Source organism: Chelonia mydas, chromosome 13, assembly GCF_015237465.2.
Source record: "Chelonia mydas isolate rCheMyd1 chromosome 13, rCheMyd1.pri.v2, whole genome shotgun sequence".
NCBI classification, from domain to species: domain Eukaryota; kingdom Metazoa; phylum Chordata; order Testudines; family Cheloniidae; genus Chelonia; species Chelonia mydas.
This window is the reverse complement of record NC_051253.2, coordinates 40,812,738-40,825,021: the sequence shown is the minus strand read 5'-3', so window position 1 is coordinate 40,825,021 and position 12,284 is coordinate 40,812,738. Positions and strand designations below refer to the sequence as shown.

Sequence of the window (12,284 nt, the reverse complement as noted above, 5' to 3'; positions counted from 1 at the left end):
AGGTCTGACCGAGTCAGTAAACTGCGCCAGTGTGCTTTTAAATGTCCAAATGCACATTCTACCACCATTCCGCACTTGCTCAGCCTATAATTGAACAGCTCCTGACTACTTTTCCAGGCTGCCTGTGTATGGCTTCAGGAGTCATGCAATTAAGGGTTAGGCTGTGTCCCCAAGGATAACTATAGGCATTTCAACATCCCCAATGGTTATTTTCTGGTCTGCGAAGAAAGTCACTTCCTGCAGCCATTCCCACAGACCAGAGTTCCTAAAGATGCGAGCACCATGTACCTTTCCCAGCCATCCCACTTTGATGTTGGTGAAACGTCCCTTGTGATCCACCAGTGCTTGCAGTACCCCTTTCAGTTTATGTACTGGCTGCCCTGGGGGTCCGGTCCCAAGATAGGGATATGGGTTCCGTCTATCGCCCCACCACAGTTAGGGAACTCCATTGCAGCAAAGCCATCCACTATGGCCTGCACATTTCCCAGAGTCACTACCCTTAATAGCAGCAGCTCAGTGATCACACTGGCTCCTTGCATCACAGCAGCCCCCACAGTAGATTTGCCCACTCCAAATTGATTCCCAACTGACCGGTAGCTGTCTGGCCTTGCACGCTTCCAGAGGGCTATCGCCATTCACTTGTGAACTGTGAGGGCTGCTCTCATCTTGGTATTCATGCGCTTCAGGGCAGGGGAAAGCAAGTCACAAAGTTCCATGAAAGTGGCCCTAAGCATACGAAAATTTCACAGCCATTGGGAATCATCCCAGGCCTGCAACACTATGCGGTCCCACCAGTCTGTGCTTGTTTCCTGCACCCAGAATTGGCGTTCCACAGCATGAGCCTGCCCCATTGCCACCAGGATGGCCAAACTGCTGGGGCCCATACTTTGAGAGAAGTCTGTGTCCGTGTCCTCATCACTCTCCTGACCACGCTGCCATCGCCTACTCGCCTGCTTTTGCACGTTCTGGTTCCGGTTCTGCATATACTGCATGATAATACGCATGGTGTTTAGAGCAGTCACAACTACCATGGTGATCTCAGTGGGCTCCATGCTTGCCATGTTATGGTGTGAGCAGGAGAGCAGAGTGGCAGCAGAAGCGGTAGGTGGATGACGATGCTGACTGCACTATGGTGCCCGCACGGAAAAAGGCATGAAACGATTGTCAGACATTGTTTTCATGGAGGGAGGAGCAGGCTGGCAGCAGACAGTGCTGCTAGCTGGGAAAGTAACCTGAGGCAGAAGGGCCCGCTCAAGGACTGAACTCACAGCCCTGGGTTTAGCAGGTCAATGCTCAAACCACTGAGCTATCCTTCTGCCAATATTCCTGGCAGGACTGAATCTCCATTAGACAAAACTTAAAGATGAGAATGACCTGAGTCACTCCCATTTATGTGCAGGCGCCCCCAACAGACCTTACTGAGGTCTGCCAGGAGCACCCAAGTCTGCCCAGGCACCCCGACTGACCTCACAGAGGCCAGCCAACAGCACCCAGGAGATGACAAGGATGGCTACCAGTTGTAATGCACCATCTGCTGCCACAAGGCAATGAGCTGCTGCTGTGTAGCAATGCAGTCCCACGTCTGCCAGCACCCAGGCACGTACGGTGATGGTGAGATGAGCAGGCTCCATGCTTGGGTAACCCAGGAAAAAAGGCACAAAACGATTGTCTGTCATTGCTTTCACTGAGGGAGGGGGTGGGACCTGACTACATTTACCCAGAACCACCCGCGACAATGTTTTTTGCCCCATCAAGCATTGGGATCTCAACCCAGAATTCCAATGGGCGGCGGAGACTGCGGGAACTGTGGGATAGCTACCCACAGTGCAATGCTCCAGAAGTCAATGCTAGCCTCAGTACTGTGGATTCACTCCGCCAACTTAATGGTCTTAATGGTTTTAAGTGGGGACACACACAATCGACTGTATAAAATCGTTTTCTAAAAAATCGACTTCTATAAATTCGACCTAATTTCGTAGTGTAGACATACCCTGATGAGGGTGCTAACCAGCCAAGGACTTCAAGACACACAGGGAGGAGGGCAGCACAGAGAAAGTCTCCCAGACGATCAATATTTGGAGACGGGTGTAGTTTCATAATCGGTTTAATTCACTCTCCCTGTAATTCCTCTGAGCATCAGACACTGTGTTGGAAATATTTATTCTCTCTCCCCTTTTTTTCTATTCCAGACACAAAAACAAAACAGACACATGTAGAGAAAAATACGCAAACACACATAAGCACATACAGGCTACACAAAAAACACGTAAGTAAACATACAGAAGAAGCATGAAAACACACATGCAAACACATAAATATTCACAATCACTCAAAAAAACAAAAACAAATACACACCTACACACACAAAATCAAGCCCAAAGACACAAATAAATGCATCCTGACACATATATAGACACATAAACACACTTACGAAAAGATACATCCATAAACACACAGAAAACTTTCACATAGAATCATAGAATATCCAGGTTGGAAGGGACCTCAGGAGGTCATCTAGTCCAACCCCCTGCTCAAAGCAGGACCAATCCCCAATTTTTGCCCCAGATCCCTAAATGGCCCCCTCAAGGATTGAACTCACAACCCTGGGTTTAGTGGGCCAATGCTCAAAGCACTGAGCTATCCCTCCCCACCAATGAACACATATAAACCCAAACACACAAATAGACACATACATACAATTATTGTATGTATCAAACATAAAGAGAATGGACCAAATTCTCCTGGCAGTCACATTGCTTTAAATACTGGACTCCTGGAGCCTGGGTTCTATCACCACCTCTGCCAGGGAATTCCTAGGCCACCTTGGCTATAGCCCTGTGCCCCACTCTGGGATATTTAAAAAAAAAAAACAGAGACAATGGTTTGTGTTCTGTTAAGAGTTACATTGAGGGTAAGGCTTTGCCTTTATTGTTAGCTCAGGGGCAGCATTTAGCATTAGGTACAGGATATTAATGTAGAGTTAGGGCTAATATTTGAAGTCAGGGTTAGAAGTTACATCTCGGGTTACCGTTCAGTTCTGGGGTAGAGTTGATGTTCTCGGATTAAGATACACGTTAAATTTTAAATTGAAGGTAAGGGTTAGAATTCACCCTTAGGGTTAGGACTAGGATTGGGAGCTAAATAAGGGGATAAATAAGGTATGAATTTCAACTGCGTAAATTGAGGTAGGAATCTCCAGTGCAGTCGTGCTAGCAGCCCGGCTGTCAGAAGGATGGTCCCAGCCCTTCTCTCTCAAACTCACACGAAGAACCGGAATTCGCGCTAGGAAATACAGGGTGTCCCTTATAAGGAGGGGGATATGCAAAGAGCGGTCAGAGATTCCTGTTTAAGTCTGTCTCTCTCTCTCTGCCCAGGCTGTACCCGGAGAGACAATCCTCAGCCCCCTGGGTCTGTGGAGTTACCAGCCAATCCCCCGGAGAACTTTCCCTGCCAACACCAGGGACAATGAGGCTTTGGTTACACCTCGTTCTTGTTGCAGCAGCTCTGGGAGGTATTTTCTCCCTTTCCGGGTGTTGTGGAAGCAGGCATTATTGTGCTATTTCCCGAGATACGAATGTTCCCCTTCATGTGTCTTTATTCCCAGGTGCCCGGTCCCAGGGGTTGGTGGAGTCCGGAGGGGATGTGAAAAAGCCCGGAGACTCTCTCCGCCTCTCCTGCAAACCCACCATGTTCTCCTTCAGCAGCTCTTGGATGGGCTGGGTCCGTCAGGCTCCTTGGAAAAGACTTGATTGGGTCGCTTTTATAAGCCCCCGTGGGGGCGATATACACTACCTTGATTTAGTGAAAGGGCGATTCACCATCTCCAGGGACAATCCCAACAACCTGCTGTATCTGCAAATGACCGGCCTGAAACTCGACGACACCGCCCGGTATCACTGTGCGAGACACACAGTGAGGGGAAGCCGCTGTGAGCGCAAACAAAAACCTCCCGTTACGGTCAGTAGGGAAAGCGCCAGCTGGTGAGAGCCTGACACTCCGGGACCTGGAAATTGAAAAGAGAAAACAGCGAGTTCATTGCAAGGTGCCCTGCTCCAGCCAAATCTAGCGTCACAGCGCACAGATCCATGGACCGGTCCGCACCTGACTGGAAAGGGCTGTACCTGGATCTTTACCCTTAATTTTTAATAAATTCTATGCGCAAACAAAGACTCCCATTCTACACGCTCTTAAAATCAGGGGGATAAAACGCGAGAAACAACACCAGAAACCCTGACAGCCGGAGCAAGGCACGGGGCTACCCCCAATGATGCTATCGATCATTGTGTATTTGTGTAATATTTGCTTACAGGTATTAAACAATGTACACAACTAATGGACTCCCTGCCCTGCACACTGTCTCACGTCTATGGGCCTCGTCAAACAACGACCATCCACCCGATCTGAGAACCTAGGGCCATGTCACATAATGAATCTCTCATGCATTCAACTTCCTCTCGCAGTACAGTTCCATTAACCTACCTGTATTTAAACAGAAACCCTGCTCAAGAGGGATTTATATGCATATTTCACCCAGGGAGGTTGGAGGTTGAAAGGGGCTGTCAGCAGGTGCCCTAGGTAGACGGGCTAACTCTATCCAGGGCACAAATGGGCAGCTCCTCGGTACTAGTTGTTGACATTTTACCAGATGATGTTGTTGGAGGAATTCCATAGATCAGACTTGCCCAAGGAAAGGACTAAATTCAGGCTTTGTCTCTCAGAAATCTGTGACCTGATGTTTTGTTTTCATAACTAATGTTATAAAAGACCCCAATGGATCTATGTATCTATCTGTTATCTGTCCCCATTCACACCCACCATTCTCCGGGTGACCAACGCTTGCCCTGTTTCACATTACGGCGCCTGCCACCTTCAGGAAGATAAATGCATTTTGGGGCTGATCCCCGATCATTTCAATCGATTCTGAAAATTTCCTCTGACTTTACTGAGCTTTGGATAAGGCCAAAGGAAGGACAATCGTTCTGGGGTCAGAGACTCACTGATGTGAATTCTGGAACCTCCACGGATCCCAAGGCTGCTACCCCGACTGACGATAGCTGGTGTTCTGGCCCAGTTATTCAAACGGATTAAAACCTTGGTAACAGAAGGGATCAAGCGATACAATGAGATGAGGGCCAGGCACTCACCCAATTGAAACCGCAAGCCTGATTTAAATGGGTATTCTGTCTATATCTGTACGGATTTGTTCAGTACCCAACAACTATCAGGCAGCACTAAGCAAAAAGGAATAAGTAAGAATCCTTTCAGTTATCGATAACCAATTATCAGTTATTGCAGGGAGCAGATGCCCAGAGTGTATTTCAGTGGAGCAGGGAGGAGCAAGTGCATCCGCCCTCGCTTTGTGGATGTCCCCGGTAACCATCGGATCAGACACGCTCCACTTTAAGGCTCCCTCCTTCTCCCAGTGAAGTCACTGGAGAAGCTGAGCCCTTAGCGAAGAGCAGTGGGAACGCTGAGCCCTGAGTGCGGATTATTGACTCGAGGGGCCTGTCCAATAAACTAGAAGTGACCTTCCCCGGCAGTCCATTGATGATCCTCTGTCTTTGAAATTCACCCCCTATGTAAAGGGGCATCACAAGGGCCTATCCAGTTACAGAGCACCAGGGGTGACTTTTATCCTTCCCTTGCAGCCCTGACCCTTCTCCTCAGACTAAGGCATTTGACTACGAAACCCTTTCTAACAATACAGCCCCAAACAGAAATTTTCCCGAAGCATCTTTCCACAGTTTATCTCCATCCTAATTTTCCAGATTCTCATGGACAAGGAATGGTTCAGTAATGTAACTGGCTCCTAGTTTACAACATTGACATAAACATGGGGATGGGGCAGAGATAGACAGATAGATGTTTATGGCGATTAATAGAGAGGGAGATAGACGGACAGATTGTCTCCATTCAGTTGTTTCATGGTTGCAACTCTCAGGCGGGCAGAAGACAGAGCAGAAGGGAACACTCCGTGTGACAGCGGGACCCTGGAGTCCACCTGCCAGGAGACTGAACAGCGCGATGCTGCGTCACACGCCTCCTGTGTCCCCCCGTTATATTGTCCCCACCCCCTGGCCCATGCAAATGAGCTCCCCGGGGCCCTGTTCATAGCCCAGCCGCAGGCCGCTCACCCGCACAGAGCCAGCGCCGGGCTTCAGCTTCTCATCCCGCCTGGAGAACGAGCCGCCAGCCGCAGACATGACCCCCAGCCTGGCCATCGCCTTCCTCCTGCTGCTCCCAGCGGGTAAGGGCGGGATCTGCGCTGCCGCTGGGCTCCCCGTACCACATTTTCCCTAATAACTGCGCCTCCAGTAATCACTGCAATATTTCCCTTTATTTCCCCCTCTGCAGGTGTCTATTCCCAGATCAGTCTGGTGGAGTCCGGTGGGGGAATCAAGAAGCCAGGGGAGACCCTCAGACTGACCTGCACCGTGTCCGGATTCTCTCTCACTAGCAACGCGGTGCACTGGGTTCGCCAGCCAGCGGGGAAAGGGCTGGAATGGATGGGAGGGATCTGGGGTGATGGAAGCAATAACTATAACGATGCTCTCAAAAGTCGCCTCACCATCACCAGAGACACCTCCAAAAGCCAAGTGTTCCTGCAACTGACCGGCCTGCAGCCCGCAGACACCTCGATGTATTACTGTGCTAGACACACAGTGAGAGGAAACCGATCAGAGCCTGCACGAAAACTAACCGTGCGGAGAGCAGCAGCTGCCAGCCCAGTGTTCTCTCTGCTTCGTTAGTCTTTTGCTTCATGCAGATTCCACAGCAAGTTACAAGCCCCTGTGAATTAAACTCTGTATCGCCCAAAGTCACAATAAGAATCAGAAACACTGAGACCGAAAATGGAACCCAGGAGTCCTGACTCCCAGGGCCCTGCTCTACCAATTTGTCTCTCATTCTGCTCAGAGGTGAAAGGCAAGACCCCAGGACTATTCACACCTAGACTCACGCTATAGCAACTAGGTTGCATCCCATGAAGTGAGCTGTAACTCACGAAAGCTTATGCTCAAATAAATTTGTTAGTCTCTAAGGTGCCACAAGTCCGCCTTTTCTTTTTTTAGGTTATTCTTCCCTCCCATGGCTGGGGAAATAAACAAGGAGTTTTTTTACTGCTGTTTGTTGTAGATCCTAGAGCCCAACTCTCATGAGCTATGGAACAGATCCCAGGCCTTCTGCTTCGTGGAGGACAAAGTCTAAGTAATTGGCTCAAGGACACATTGATTGAGAGCAAACAGCCAACACCTCACTCTGGTTCTCGGCCTGCAGGGTGCTGAGCGGGCTAAATCTCTTCCCCTCCACCCATTGATAAATCTCTGTGAGTGAAATTCATCCCAGTGCTGAGAGCCCAGCACAAAGGCCTGAGCCCCTAGTGAGCCCCACCTAAGCATCAAGTGTCCTTTTAATATTTCACAGGCCTGGTCCTCTTTGTAAGAGCCAACTTCTCTGTTTTTACTGCATGTCCCTGAAGTGTTGCCTTCTCTGCCTCTGTGCCCCAGATTCAGCCTCATAGAACCAATTCATAACAAAATAACTGTTTACAGAGATCCACTTTGAGACATGCACTCAGATGCCCCAGTTACACCCTCACCTCCAAACACAAGGCAGAGTTCACCCAGAGGAATTTCTCATCCCATGTAGGTGCTTAGAGATGAAGAATCCAGATTCTCCCCTGTTCTGCCCAAAGTGGTCCACTTTTAACCTCTGTGAAGCAGTTGGTATGTGGGCCTGTTTTGATGTTCAGCGCCTCCTACACTTTAAGAACAGAGGCAGTTTCACCTCCCATTTCTAGAATCGACATCAGTTAATACATAGAACTGGGGGAGAAACCCAATTTTTCAGGTGACCAGTGTCACAACATAAATAACCTGCTGATGAAGACTCCACAGGAACAGGTCACAAACATTTCACAGGCTGAACTTTATTCATCTCCACCAAGCCCAGATACATAGAATGTCAAGGTCACTTTACAAGCAGTTCCCTGGCTTAGAGCTAGCGTTTTACCACCTCCAGGGGCAACCACTGAGACCTGCTGTATTCGCACAGGAACAGCTTGAGATGCTAGGGCGTCTAGTGGAAGAAACACACACTTCTCCCACCAATGAAAGGTCACGGATCAAAATTTAGGGAGAGGAAAATTCAGCCTCATTAAAATATATGTACATAAAATGGCATAAATCAGATTGTTAGGGTTTTGCCTAAGGTTAGGATTGTGACATTCTATACCTTGGGGGAGCATCCTGGAACCCCCATATTCCTCATTTTTATATAATCCTGATCTTACATATAAAGCTTGCCTTTCATCAGGGAAAGATTATGATTTGCTGAAAGTCCTTTTTCTATCCATATATGCATATCATGAATGCATGTGAAGTTATGAGAATTGTGCTGTATGGTGGTCACTGAAATATGCTGTAATTTGGGGAATCAGCCAGATATTAGCTCCCCAGAGGCAACGGCAAAGAAAATAACCAACGTCTGGGTAGGGTATTAATCCAACAACAGCCATGGTCCAGCAAGGGAGCTACAATTCTGTGACTCACCTGCAGGAGGCGACACCAGGGGAATTACTCAACTTTGCCTGGACACTCAGCAATGCACCCAGACATACCTGGACTTGTGTTTTGCAGACACAGACACAGTGGCCACATGCTTGGCCTTTCTCCTGCCCTCACCTACTCTGCAAACAACTAAGACACTGTGAAGAAGACCAGACTCCAACGGAGGAGATTGGCCCAGATTTCAAGGGTGAAATCTGTATACTAAGGATTGCAATATCCAGTGGGGTGAGAAAAACTGCTTAGTCTAGTTCCTGCCCAGTCTAATAGGGTTGAGACTTTAGACTGCATGCTTATATTTTATTTCTTTTGGTAACTAACTCTGACTTTTTGCCCATCACTTAATATCATAAAATCTATCTTTTGTAATCAATAAACTTCTTTAATTGTTTATCTTTACCAGTGACTTTGCCTGAAGCATGTGGTAAATCTGCTCAGGTTTTGCAAAGTCGGGTGTACATCCACTTTCCATTGATGCGGTGGTGAGCCAATTAATATATCTGCATTGCTTGTCCTGAGCAGCGCAAAACAATATATTCCCAAGGTACACTGCTGGGAGCTGGGAGAATTTGCCTCTGGTGTCTTTCTCTGTGTGATTCACGAGTGCTTCTAGGAGCATTCATTCAATCTAGCTGGGTGTGGGGCTCCCTATGCTGTTGTGCTGAGTGGTAACAGCCCTGGAGGGGTTTGCTGTTTGTCACTAGCAAATCATTGTGAGAGACAACCCAGGCAGAAGAGAGTTAAGGGGGCAATGTGGTCCTACAATTCCAGGCTGCACAGGCTGCGCCCGGGGGTCCGGTCTCAAGAGTTAGTGATAAGGTTAAGTTTAGAGATCAGGGCTTGATTAGGGTTAAGGTTAGGGATAGGGTTAAGGTTAGAGATAAGGGTATGATTAGAGTTAAGGTTAGGGCTAGGGTTAAGGTTAGAGGTAAAGGTATGATTAGGGTTAGGGTTAAAGGTAGGATTAGGGTTCACATTATGGTTAGGGCTAAGGGTATGGTTCAGTCCGGGTAAATCTAAGTATCAGGGCCTGGATTAACTTCACTGTCTCAGTCAGTGTTACAGGAAGTGCAAGGTTTATAGTTAGAGTTATTATTAGAGCCAGGGTTAAAGTTAGGCTTTTGGATTAAATCAAGATTTGGGGCCTTTGAGTAAGAATTAGCATTTAGGGTAAGGGTAAACATTATGTCTATGGATTACCATCCGGGTCCGAATTTTATAAGAGGTTAAATTTACGGTTAGGCACACGGGCAGGGTTAGGTTATTGATCAGATTTAAAGTAAAACTGGATAATTTTATCTTCCCTCAGGAATAGAGGATGCGGAATCGGAGGGTTTATTATAAAGGTTCTTGTCATTTTATCCTGCATAAGTAAACGTTTTGCATTGTTTCAGAATCCATTAACTTCCGTGGAGTGACCAGTGTTTTACAGCTGAAGGAGGGAGAGCAGAAAGCACTGATACAGAGCAGAGCCCTGCCTGCCTCACTCTAACCACTCGTCTCCTTACAATTCACGAGGGAACTCCAGGGAGTGAAGGGAACCGCCATTGTCCCGCATGGTGAAAGCTACCAAGGAATATTTCCCACCAGACAGAGCACAGGCCAAAGGAGCCGCCGCTTCTGGGAAAGGGGCTGGGCCGGTTCTTCAGTCACAGCTACTCCGCAGCGCCCCGGGGCCTTATTCTGTCTCCAGGGGTGTCCCAGCCCAATAGAACCCTGTGACCCGACCCCTCCCCCGGCACTGACCCCACTGACCCGCCGTATCACAGCCCCATACGCCTGGGCGGGGGCTCCAGGGCTGGGTCTCCCACCCCCCTACAAACTTGATAGCAATCGGGCGCCGAGGTCGTGTCAGGGAAATTCTCTTCGCTGGAGGCGGCTGTTCATTCTTGTCTTCTCCAAGTGTGTAATTGGGATCCCAGCGCTCGGAGCTGGGCGCTGCACACAGACCATCTGAATCCTTCTCTCTGCCCGAGGGCATATAATAAAGACCACTAAAGGGAGGAATTTCAGCCTCCTGTAAGGAGGAGGATATGTAAATAGGAGTGACAGGGTCCTGTTTAAATCTGCGCCTCTCTCTGCCCAGGCTGCACCCGGAGGAAACAATGCGCAGCCCCCTGGCTCTGGCCTGTACCAGAGACTCTCCCATAGAACTCGCCCCTGTCAGACCAGAGACAATGAAGATTTGGGTCCCTTTAATTTTCATTGTAGCAGCTTTGAATGGTATTTTCTCCCAAAATATGTACTAGAGAAGGCAAAAATCTATTATTCTATTGGAACTGACATTCATCTGCCTTTTTTCCCCTTCTTCTTCATTCCTAGGGGTGCACTCGCAGATCCTCCAGCCTCTGGTAGAGTCCGGGGGCCGGAGGGGGGGGGGTGAAAAAACGCGGAGACTCGCTCCGCCTCTCCCGCAAAGCCTCCGGCTTCACCTTCGCAAGCTATGAGATGCACTGGTTCCGACAGGCTCCGGGGAAGGGGCTGGATTGGGTGTCACTGATTACCAGCAACGGGGGTACTATCTACTACTCCGGCGCAGTCAAAGGGCGATTCACCATCTCCAGGGACAACTCCAACAACCTGCTGTATCTGCAAATGACCGGCCTGAAGCCCGAGGACACTGCCCAGTATAACTGTGCTAGATACACTGTGAAGGGACGCCAGTCTGAGCCAAGACAAAAAACCTTTCACTGTAGTAATTAGTGAAGCAGTTTGGTGTTGGGGGTGCCCAAGGTCTGTAAGTGAAAATGAAATCAGTTATGGGAAAAGGGCTAGCAAGAACAACCCCTTTCTATTCTCTTTATTATTCCTCTTCTTTAATTTTACCGACGATCAAAGAGTTTACAGTAAAAGAAGTAAACAGTGAGTTGGCAAAATTTGCAGATGATACAAAACTGCGCAAGACAGTTAAGTCCAAAGCAGACTGTGAAGAGTTAGAAAGGGATCTCCCAAAACTGGGTGACTGGGCAACACAATGTCAGCTGATATTCAAAGCTGATAAATGCAAAGTAATGAACACTGGAAAACATAATCCCTATTGTACATATAAAATGATGGGGTCTAATTTTGTGTTACCACTCAGGAAAGAAATCTTGAAGTCATTATGAAGAGTTATCTGAAAAAAATTCAGTCAGTGGGCAGAAGCAGTCAAAAATGCTAACAGAATGTTAGCAGAACGCTAACACAGACTGTGACTGGCTCGCCAACTACAAAAGCAGTTTCCCCTCTCCTGTGTTCACACCTCGACTGCTAGAAGAGGGCCTCATCCTCCCTGACTGGACTAACCTCCTTATCCCTAGCCTGATTCTTGCTTGCGTATTTATACCTGCCTCTGGAAATTTCCACTAGATGCATCCGATGAAGTGGGTATTCACCCACGAAAGCTCATGCTCCAGTACGTCTGTTAGGCTATCAGGTGCCACAGGACTCTTTGCCGCTTTTACAGATCCAGACTAACATGGCTACCCCTCGGAATCTTAACAGAATGTTGGGAATCATTAAGAAATGGGTAGGTCATGAGACAGAAAATAAATTGCCTCTGTATAAATCCATGGTATACCCGTTATGCTTATAAGAAGCACAGGGAATTTTTTTACAGGGATAAGACGATAGGTGGCGTTTATTGAGAGTACAATTTAAGCATTAAAATTAGCATATGCTTTGATTTATACACACACATAGACACACCAAAAAGTTTTGCAGATGGATTTTATAGTTACC

At 47.9% G+C, this 12,284-nt stretch overlaps 2 protein-coding genes, 1 long non-coding RNA gene and 2 gene segments (V, D, J or C); 4 read left to right on the top strand and 1 right to left on the bottom strand.

Annotated features, from left to right (window-relative positions):
• The window catches only part of LOC102940154 (immunoglobulin epsilon heavy chain-like), a 1,331,510-nt gene that overhangs the window by 608,382 nt on the left and 710,844 nt on the right, over positions 1–12,284 (top strand). The window lies entirely within an intron of this gene.
• Positions 1–12,284, top strand: part of LOC119563587 — a 797,667-nt gene that overhangs the window by 94,571 nt on the left and 690,812 nt on the right.
• LOC119568011 overlaps positions 1–12,284 on the top strand; it is a 937,337-nt gene that overhangs the window by 596,306 nt on the left and 328,747 nt on the right.
• The window catches only part of LOC102948108, an 883,083-nt gene that overhangs the window by 567,560 nt on the left and 303,239 nt on the right, over positions 1–12,284 (top strand). Inside the window, exons 1-2 of one of the 3 annotated variants that reach the window (XM_043526998.1) lie at positions 6,145–6,247; positions 6,355–6,654. The exons of 1 other annotated variant lie outside the window; for it this stretch is intronic. In XM_043526998.1, the coding sequence (XP_043382933.1) occupies positions 6,202–6,247; positions 6,355–6,654 (346 nt within the window). In that variant the 5' untranslated portion in view covers positions 6,145–6,201. Of the gene's footprint in view, positions 1–3,604; positions 3,906–6,144; positions 6,248–6,354; positions 6,655–12,284 lie in introns of those variants that run through there. One more of the 3 variants, XM_043526997.1, reaches the window with a different exon arrangement.
• LOC122462699 overlaps positions 1–12,284 on the bottom strand; it is a 480,831-nt gene that overhangs the window by 214,386 nt on the left and 254,161 nt on the right. The window lies entirely within an intron of this gene.